This window comes from Gavialis gangeticus, unplaced genomic scaffold (assembly GCF_001723915.1).
Source record: "Gavialis gangeticus isolate Ggan-Ray unplaced genomic scaffold, GavGan_comp1, whole genome shotgun sequence".
NCBI lineage: Eukaryota > Metazoa > Chordata > Crocodylia > Gavialidae > Gavialis > Gavialis gangeticus.
This window is the reverse complement of record NW_017729001.1, coordinates 18,916,752-18,926,592: the sequence shown is the minus strand read 5'-3', so window position 1 is coordinate 18,926,592 and position 9,841 is coordinate 18,916,752. Positions and strand designations below refer to the sequence as shown.

At 42.0% G+C, this 9,841-nt stretch overlaps 1 protein-coding gene across 15 annotated transcripts in view; it reads left to right on the top strand.

The window, feature by feature from the left end:
• FBRSL1 (fibrosin like 1) overlaps window positions 1–9,841 on the top strand; it is an 838,232-nt gene that overhangs the window by 814,289 nt on the left and 14,102 nt on the right. For 11 of the 15 annotated variants that reach the window (XM_019507023.1, XM_019507018.1, XM_019507019.1 and 8 more), the window contains 6 exons: window positions 1,469–1,519; window positions 2,451–2,546; window positions 6,331–6,402; window positions 7,142–7,171; window positions 7,958–8,029; window positions 9,352–9,484. In XM_019507023.1, coding sequence (XP_019362568.1) covers window positions 1,469–1,519; window positions 2,451–2,546; window positions 6,331–6,402; window positions 7,142–7,171; window positions 7,958–8,029; window positions 9,352–9,484 — 454 coding nt within the window. The remainder of the gene's footprint in view (window positions 1–1,468; window positions 1,520–2,450; window positions 2,547–6,330; window positions 6,403–7,141; window positions 7,172–7,957; window positions 8,030–9,351; window positions 9,485–9,841) is intronic. The other 4 variants (XM_019507026.1, XM_019507025.1, XM_019507024.1 and 1 more) reach the window with 1 other exon arrangement.

The window sequence follows — 9,841 nt, the reverse complement described above, 5'->3', positions numbered from 1 at the left end:
GAAATTTGCAAGTGGTCCTTTTCTGCTAGGCCTGGGAAAAGCAAGGACTAAACACAGAAAGCAGCATCGGGTGGGGGGGAGGGGCAGAAATAACCAACAGCTTATAGGAAATAATATTTCTCACCTGTCTTTTCTGTTGCGGGTCCATGACGACATTGTTCAGTTTAATCTGCTTAGCAGCAGAACAATGCAAGTCATATCTCCCACCCCATGTTCAGCCCCAGGTGCTTGCACGCCTACTCATGTGCAAATACCTGCCTCTGTTTTCTTCTGCTGTGTAAAACAACCTCTCAACTTTCCTTGAAACCTGGTGTGTTATTTAAGAAGCCTGATATCTGATCCCGCTGACAGCTCCCTCCCTGCCCACCCACGCCCTGTTGATGTCAGACTTTATAGTGAAAACAGCTTGCGAAGCTCTTTTGTTATGTTTTACTCACATCTTCTTATATTCCACTAAATCAGGTCTATTAATCCTAACACAAGAGAGGAGTGTTGAAATCTCCAGCTGCATGTGTTTAGTAATTTATGGTATTTACACTCAAGGGTACACGGCTCCAGTAATAACTGTAATTAATGCAATTACAAATCTACTCTCCTGCACATAGAGAGGGTACAACAGCTGACTTACCAAATAAGCAGTATTTCAGGGGATCCTTGCACATTGCTCTTCACCTGTTCCCCTCCTCCCCCCCCAAGAGAATATTCATATTGCTTGAAGAAGCACCACATAAACTTTTTTCCTTCAAAGGCGTTCAGGACAAATGCTGGTGAGAATAAATTTGGGGCTCAGGTTGCATCTCTGGAGGTGTTAAAAACCCCACCCTGGTAGCGGGGAGGCTCGTGGTCATGCTTTCTCCAGTGAGCACTGGAATATCTCCTTTGGGATGATTGGGGGATTAATGTCTTGGTGCATGGAGCCATTAGGCCCCTTTCCAACAAAAAAAAAAAAATCTCAACTGTACTGCCATTGCTCATGAAACAAGAAATTTCTTGACTGTAGCAAATAGAAATCAGGGGTTTATATTAACTTGGCAGTCACAGCTGGGCCCACAAGAGCTGGATAAGAATCTAAACTTCCCTAAGGTCCCAGCCTACTGATTCAGATTGGTGCCTTACAGACAGATGCCAGATTTCTGCTTTTTTTGTGTGTAGATAAAGTAGCACCTCTGTCTGATGAGGGGACTAACCTGGGTAAAGTTTGTGGCCCAGAGAGATTCCTGGGGTTCATTATGTCACCAGATTCCATAGAAAATATGCAAGGGATCTAAGCACTTTACCACTTCTAATAAACACCTTTGGGAAATGAGTATCTCTCTCATGAATGAATGTAGAATAGGCAGTCTCCTTTTCTGTGTTAAGAACTGTACAAAGGGGCCATGATTCATTTATGCATGTTGAAATCCAGGTGCATTATATGCTATGGAAAGCCAACTCACTATTCTTTCCTTGTTTCTTTTTTTCCCTCCAGTTTGACAAGTACGGCCCCAAATTAGACAACCCTTACTTTCGACATTCCAACGTGAGTGCTCATGTCTAGGTTGCTCTTCTGTTTATGCTTCCACTTGCTGCTGTTTCGCTCAAATGTTTTTAATGGCTAGATGGTGGTTTGATTCATCTGTTCAAAAAAATCTTTCTGATTTCTGTTTGAGGGTTTTTTTTAAATGTAAAAAAAAAATCTCTGTATTTTCATCTTTGTCTTCTGCATTTTCATTGCTTTAGCTTAATATTATTGTTCCTGGGATGGCAGAGAATGTGCACAGATTTATAACCACACTGGGTTACTGCCCTGGCCTTGCAGTCACCGCTTCTCACAGTGCAGTGGCCTCCGGTGCATGGTCCTTTCTTTTCACAGAATGTTGCTCAGGTCACAGTGGAAAGAGGGGACTTGGAGATCCCTTGCTAGTGCTCCCCATTTCTTTACAATACCAAAAATCCCTCCATTTTGGGACTTGTAGCAGTCTGTGCTTAGGAGAGACCCAGACAGATTTGTGGGGGGAGGTACAACCACAATGCTGTATGAATGACATGCAGTTGGTTTGTATTAGCAGAGTTGTACCTGCGGTTAATTTTTCCTTTGTCAAATGAAGCAATTTCAGACATTTCAAAATAGGATTAATTTGTTGCACATTGCATTTTTCTTTAAGAGGAGCCAATGGCAAGGCAAACCTAAAAACAAACCATTTCTATTCCAAGGGAACGTGGGGTGGCCTACTGTATTGCAAAAAGACAGCAAATTTTAAAGACAGATGTGTTCAGCACAAACCCTAAAACGCATCAGATCAACACATTTTCAAATGGGGGTTTTGCCTTTCAAAATTTTTGAAGTCCCTTTAAGTGCCTGTTTTCCTTTTGGTCAAAGTTTAATTGAAACCATTTTTGCCAGGCTGAGCTCCTGTCTCCATTATTGTTCATGTCTTCCTGTGACATAAGCATCTCTTCTTCTTTTGTAGTTCTTTCCAACCTATCCTCCAGCAATGCCTGGAATGCCACCCATGCTTCCACATTCAGGTCCCTTTGGGTCGCTTCAGGGAGCATTTCAACCGAAGGTACAAACTTATTACTGTTGTATTCGCTACAGGCTTTATTTTTTTGATGGGAAATTGTGTCTATGGTGACTTTCAAGGATGATTTTTAACTAGGTCGGGTGCTTTGGGGATGTAGAGATTCTTCCTTGGAGAGGGGTGCAGCAGTATACATGCAAGATGAAGTGAAATCAAAGCAGGGCCTCTGGATCAACTGAAGTATTCAATACAGAATGTTTACTTAGTTTTAATAGACGCTGATGAATCCCAAAGCACTTTACAAATTAAATAGATTGATAAAGCAAATGATACCCAGGGGTTATTCCCCTTCTGGAAGTAACTCAGCTTTGGGATGAAACTCACTAACAAAGAGTAGAGAGTGCTTTTTGGTGGTTTGGACAAAAGCAAGGAATTGAGTTTTATCCTAAGCCTTGCCACTGACTTGCTGTCTGACTTTGCCCAGAACACTTAACCCTCTGGTCCTTAGCTTGTGCATTATACAGTGAGGTTAACATCCCATTGACCTTACAGTAGTTTTATGAGGTCTGTAAACTGCTTTGAGCTGCTTAGATGGAAGGTCCTATATAGCTAACAGGTGATAGTATAACTAAGGATATGTGGTTGTCAGGGCAAAGTTTGCAGATTTCTCCATTCTCACATAAACTCTGTAGCATTAACCTTTTTGCAAACATAACTTCTTTTTTATATAATTTTACAAATATATACAAGTCTCATAATGCACAGAGAATTTTGATGGCATTCTTAAAAATGTGACATTCAGTCTTGTTTTGATATAACATGTTTATACCTTCCTAAATGCTGTGGTTTTATAGATCTGTCATCTTTAAACACAGCTCTGTACAGAGATAAGGAACTCTCTGCAGAATTATACTTTATTGAAGTTTTTCAGAAACCAGTGCTGTATCCAGTCATGGTCTGTTTGCACTAGAAGGATCATTTGTGCAGTCATACCAGTAGAAATTTAGGGCCAAGTTGCGCATTTATGCATACTGATCAGTAGTTACTCAAGTGAATAATTCCACTGGAGTCAGTAGATGTGAGTAACAACTTACCACTGTGAGTACAGCCTTCTGCCATCTTCCCCACTTAGGTTTTATTTTTTTAAATGGAAGCTAGAGGAGCTCTGCAATGGTCCATTTTTTTTTCTGTTTTCTTTTATTTTAAAGATAATCGCCAATAGTGTGGACTCTATAAAAAGACTCATCTTAATAAGAACACTGCAAAAAAAGAGTGCATAAATGGAAGAATAATTTCTGCAGTTCACTTTAGGCAGAAGGGTGTGCAGGGGGTAGAATTCAGATAGATAAAGTGTAGTTACCTGACATGGAGTTTAGCCAGGACACCAGGGTTAATGTTCTAATCACACAAAGACTATCAAGAGCTTTCCCATGGTCACAAGTGGGCAGAACCTCAGTGTTACATATCATCCGAAAACAACGTTGGAACTCCTGGTGTAGTAAAAGTTGTGTTCACATTGGAATACAGAGTCGTTTTGGCATGAGGCTGCTGATAATGAAGCAACCTCTGATGCCATGATGGTATGCTCTTCCGATTTCCTTCTTCATTACTAATCTCTGTGATATTGTCATAGTGTAAAATATCTTAAGGCCAACAGAAAAATTGTTCTGCAGAAAGAAGGCAAGTGTGAGCACAGGCCCTTTACATTTTTAAGTGCTGTACAAGTAGGATATATTTTAGAGATAATGTATAGAAAGCTTGGTAGTTCAAGGTTAAACGGCACAAAGTCACAATCTCTTGTGATGGTTAATCAGTAACATCATGTGGGCTTTGGGCACTGCTGTATTTACCTGGAATCTAACATCTGGAGGCACAGGAATGACTTGGAAACTTGATCTGTAAGTTACCATGTTATTTTTCCAGTTTCCTAGAGGAGATGAACTGGAACCTCTGGGGAAAGCTCATAAGTCATTGTTAGCTCCTTATTCTTCCTCACCTTCTCTTCCTCTCAGTCTGCTTGATTAAAGCCTAGATAATCAGGACTGGCTTTGTGGCTTGATTTTGGCACAATGAATTCTGCATTCCTTGCCTTATGAAACAAAGGTCTTATTTTTGTTTCTTCCCCTCCCGTGTCACTTGCCTAAGGCCTGATGTGTAAATCCACAGTACATAAATCCAGGCTGACTGTAAACTTCTCAATGAGCTTCCCAGTGGACATTTCTCACAAGCTAAGAACTTGAAAAGGTCAAAAGTATTCAATTTACTTTGCTGAAGGAAGCATTCGCATCTGTCTCCAGGGAACAGAAGGATGGAATGACATTCTGCCATTAATGTGTTGTGATCCCAGATCTCTTGATTCTCATGGCTGTGACTTCTTTTCCTCCCTGTACCTCAGCTGACAAAGAAACCCTGAGAATCCTTTGAATGCAGGTCTGGCGGGCGAGCTTGCTCTCTCCTACGCAATTCAGCATTCTCCTTAACATTAATATTGAAATTTAAACAATATTGACCTGAGGGAATTAAATTATAGCCCCCTATACCTACATTTATTGATTGGCCTTAAAACCTGGTGATTTGAAATCCACTATAATTTGACCTAAATTATAGGCAAAATAGCCAGCTAGGGGATTAGCCCTAACCCCCTCCACACTTGGCTTTTTTGGAGACAAAGATGTAGTTGCTTAAGGAGTAAAAGACTGAAGGCATATGCACAATCCCTGATTTTAGGCTCCTCTTCCAGCAGGTGAGGGGTGGAGGGGTCTCTGAGTTAGTTTAGAACAGGCATGGCCAACCTGTGGTACAGGCTGCCACTGTACGTGGCACATGGCAGATGAGGGAGGGGACTGGTAGCACAGTAGCAGATAGGGCAGGAAGCAGAAAGCAAAGCAGAAAATTGGACAGGGAGCACAGGGACAGAAAAAGAAAGAAAAGCAGCAGATCAGTCAGAGAATACAGGGCCGAGAGCAGAAAGCAGGGCAACAGATTGGCTAGGGAAAGGGGATCAGGGTGGCAATGGGGAGTGGAGGTGTGGGGCTAATTTGTAGTATACCTGCTGAAAAGGTTGGATCTCACTGGTCTAGAGCAGAGAAGAATTAAATGGCATCATGAAGCAGGACAGACTGGGATTCTGCACTCAGTTTTTAATCCCCATTGGGAAACAACAGAATAATCAAAGGAAATGAAGTTGGGCAAGTTATAAAAGAAGTTGTTGGGCACCCTGTAGGATTTATCAGGTGGTTTTTAAAGCTCAGTCTCTGCTTAGCTGCTTTATTGCAAAATATCCACCCATTCATTTCAGCTTGTAGCAGTGCTAGTGTTGATGGGCTTTTGACGTTTTAACTAAGGGGTCTACGGTGTCACTGTGCTAGGAGGTAGCGTGGCCCCGGGCATCTGAACTGGGTGCTGGGTAGCCTGGGTTCTGTTCCTGACTTGCCATTGGTGTGACACTGGGCACACCTGTGCCTCTTCTCTGGGCCTCCCTCCCATCCTTTGTGTAGTTAAGCAAGCAGCTTCTGGGGGCAGGGTGCTAACTGTCTCTAACTATCCATTTGTACAGTGCCTAGTACAATGCAGTCATGCTATCAACTGGGGCTTGGGTAGATGTGGCCCAGATATTACTACTACTGCTACTACTGTTACTAAATAATAACAGATGACGGTGATTAAATGCTGTTGGCTGCCAGTGAGAGATAACATTTAGCACTAATGCAGCAATATGCATAGTCAAAGCACAGTACAAATATTGACTAATTAATGCCATTAACTTCAGCTAGAAAAGTTTTGTGCTGCAGAGTACAGCCATCACTTACGCTATTTTCTTACTTTGTAGACTTCAAACCCAATTGATGTAGCAGGCAGACCAGGCACAGTCCACCATACTCTCTTACAGAAGACTCCAGGGGTAAGCAACCATACGTAATCTTTCTTTTACTGTGTCTTTAACGCCAATAAACAGTATGATTGCTCATAATAAAGGAAATACAGTTTGAGCAAGAATTAGCCTTTCTCTTGGCTTGTTTTATCTAGCAAGGTGGTGATAACCTTTGCCAATTGAGTGCAAGAGGATTTACTGACTCGTGTGAAAATCAAGCCAAGTGGGGCAAGAAGCTCCTTGAATCTTGTTCTTCTTAGCCCTGATGAGACACGCTCCAGTGCAGGACGGTCACTTGGTTCAGACAACCCTTGGCACTGTGGCTGCTGACTGACATGGGGGGCGGGGGGGAACCCATGTGCCTTACCAGCAGCAGCAGTGCATTAGTTTGACCAAACTCTGCAGCTATTAGATAAAAGTGCCAAAAAGCCCCACTGGAACGCCTGATCTATACAAATGTTTGGCAAGGTGGGTCGAGCTAATGAGATGCCTCTTCTGGGCACGTGCTGGGCCGAGTGCAGGGATGCACAGAGTTTAAAGTAAAGCACTTTGCGGGTGTGGGCGTGTTACATCTGTAAGCAGCCTGTTCGGTTACTGTCGTGCAACTGGTTTGCATGTCATAAAATCTCATGCAAGAAATCGGTGCAAGAAATGAAAAAATAAGTGTTAAAGCTTTTGGGGTTATCTCTGTCACAGAAGCCTTCTCCAGAATTATGTCCTTCTGTAGGTTTAAGAAAGACTCTGATTATTGTTTCTTCTTCTTTCACAGGTATCAGACCCCTATAGGCCTCCAGTAAGAGTGAGTAAAATTTGTGTTGGATTTTTTAACTGTTTAATCCATTTTGCATTTCACATGTTTTTGTAGCTGAACACTGAACGGAAAGTCTCAGGCTCATCCTTCACTTGAAGGAGCATTTAGGCTGTCTCTGTATTAATACCATTTGGGATAAAACTCAATCTTATTTTGCCTCAGTTTACCTATAGTATGTTTCCTGGTATAAGTTGACAGGCCTTGAATATAAAATGACTATGCAAGATATTACAGCCCTGTACTCCTAAGCACATTCAGGGTCATGGCTGCTCAACCTAATGACCAAAATAAGCATGTACTACTCTACATGCTGCCTACCCAACAGAGCCAATGCAGCTAAGAGTAAGCTGCCTACTTTCCTGGCTCAGGCATCACAAACAGAACAGGTAACTATGAAATCTACTCTATTAAAGACATGTTAATACTCTTCATGTTTTTTACATCGGATTATGGGTGGCAATATACAAGTCCGAGACAACAGAGCCCAGAGCTGTTTTGCAGAGCAGTTCCACATGCTGGTGTCCACATGCCGGGAGTCATAGCAAAACAAGGAAAATATCACAGTTTCCCTCTCCCCCCTTTTCCTTTAAATTCAGTTTAATTCACTTCAAAAGAAGAAGAAGAAATGGTTGGTCACCTCTGCCAGCAGAGCGACTGGCCTCTTTCATTTCTCAACTGCCCGTTTTACAGAAAGGGAAATGAGCAGTTCTGTCAGAAGGCTTTGTGGATTGCGAGCACTTAAGTTAATCTACATTCTTATCCTTTCAATTGCAGAAGCCTGGGAAGTGGTGTGCAGTTCATGTACAGATTGCCTGGCAGATCTACCATCACCAGCAGAAGATAAAGGTAATGTGGCCAATTTATGGAATGAAGCCAAGTTTTGCTGGTTTATTATAGGTTACATTCTAGTGACTAATGGCAGGAAGCAGTTACTAGTGATGATGCTTCAGCTTGAGATGTGTAGATTAACTAAGACTTTCAATCTTTTAAGATCTACTGTAGAAGCTGTTAAGTTTCTCTGAGGGAAAGGGAGTTTGGCTCAAGGATAGCAAAATAAGCAGGAGATTATGAAGTATGCTGCTAGAGGGAAAGCTGAAGAGAGAAAAGGAGAGGATAATTTTGCCTGTGATCCAGCCTTGTAAAAGCCTGTGTGTTTGATACCATTTCTGGTCTACACCAGTACCTCCTGTGGATTATGCCATATCATCTGAATCAGAATTAAAAGACCGATATAGTGAAGAATATTTTACAAACAGAGTTGGCAAACAGAATGACAGTTACTGTGTTTGGGTTCTTGGGTTTTTCCTTTGATATTATTGAGGCAGAAGGGAAGGATTTAAAGCTGAAGAGGTGATAGGAGCAGGTACACTGAGTGCCATTACACCTCCACTTAAAACAGCAGCTACCACAGTGAAAACCATTTCTGTAGTGATTTTTTTTCCTGACCCCCACAGCAGTTTTTGCCTTTTGTTAATAATGGGCATGAACTGCTTTCACTAAGAGTCCTTTAATTAATGGCACCAAAACTGATCAATGTAAAATTCAAGAAGTAAAAATACCATGTTTATTCTATATGGTTATAAGAAAGGCATATATATCCACATAGGTGAAATTTCTGTGCATCCATTTGGCTTTTTGATCATAGCCATGTGCACTTCTTTAGCAGTAGTTGTTTCCCCTCAGTATCCCTCTTTTCGCCCTCCCCACTCTTCATTATGAGGTTACTCCTTGTAAGAGAGGAACAGCCTATGAAGATCTGTCTCTGAGCTTAAAGCAAAAAAACATGCAACTGTCGGGCAATTCTTAAGGCTTGGTTCTGTCTGTTGCTTTCAGCCAGCAGAACATTTTTTGTCAGGTCGAGACTGCAGACTGATCCTAGGGTGCTGTGCACTCAGTGTATCATGTTGCATGCTCCACTGTGTATGCTGTGGAGCTAAGAGCTCACTTCAGGCCTTATTCATGTGGATGAGGCAGGCAGCTGAGAGGCTGTGGAGTGAAATGGCTTTACAGATGCTGTCAGAGCATGACTATGGTACATGACACTGCCATCATTCTTGCTAACTCTTCCTAGCAGTACTAAGCTGGAGTGAGCTTGCACTCTCTCTCTCTTCTCCCCCACCCCAAAGAAAGGAAGTGCATAATCAGATTGTTCTTGTATCATCTGACAGCAAATGCAGCTGGATCCCCACAAGCTAGAGATAGGCGGTAAACTTGACCTGTTCAGCAGACCTCCTGCCCCTGGAGTGTTCCCAGGATTCCACTATCCACAAGACCTTGCCAGGCCTCTCTTTTCCACCACAGGTAAGGGAAGAATCATTGTTTATTGTAGAAATAATACACAGTCAACAGATTTCATGTTTTCCCTATTTTCCCCAATAATTAAAGTAGCTCAATGTTACTGCATAATGTTGTAAAAATATTGGAGAATATAGTTGACTGTGATTTTAAAACACAAATCTCCTGGTCGTGCTGTTTCCTGCTATTCCAGTTCAGAAGGCATAGGGGACTAAGCCACAACCCAACAGGTAGTGACAGGTAACACTGCAGTCTGATAGGAATTGGTTTACTGAACTTGGGTCTGTCCAGCTGACTTCTCATATACCTGACAGATCTTGCTGTGTAGGGCTGGTCTTTAAAAAAAAAAAAAAAAAAAAAAAA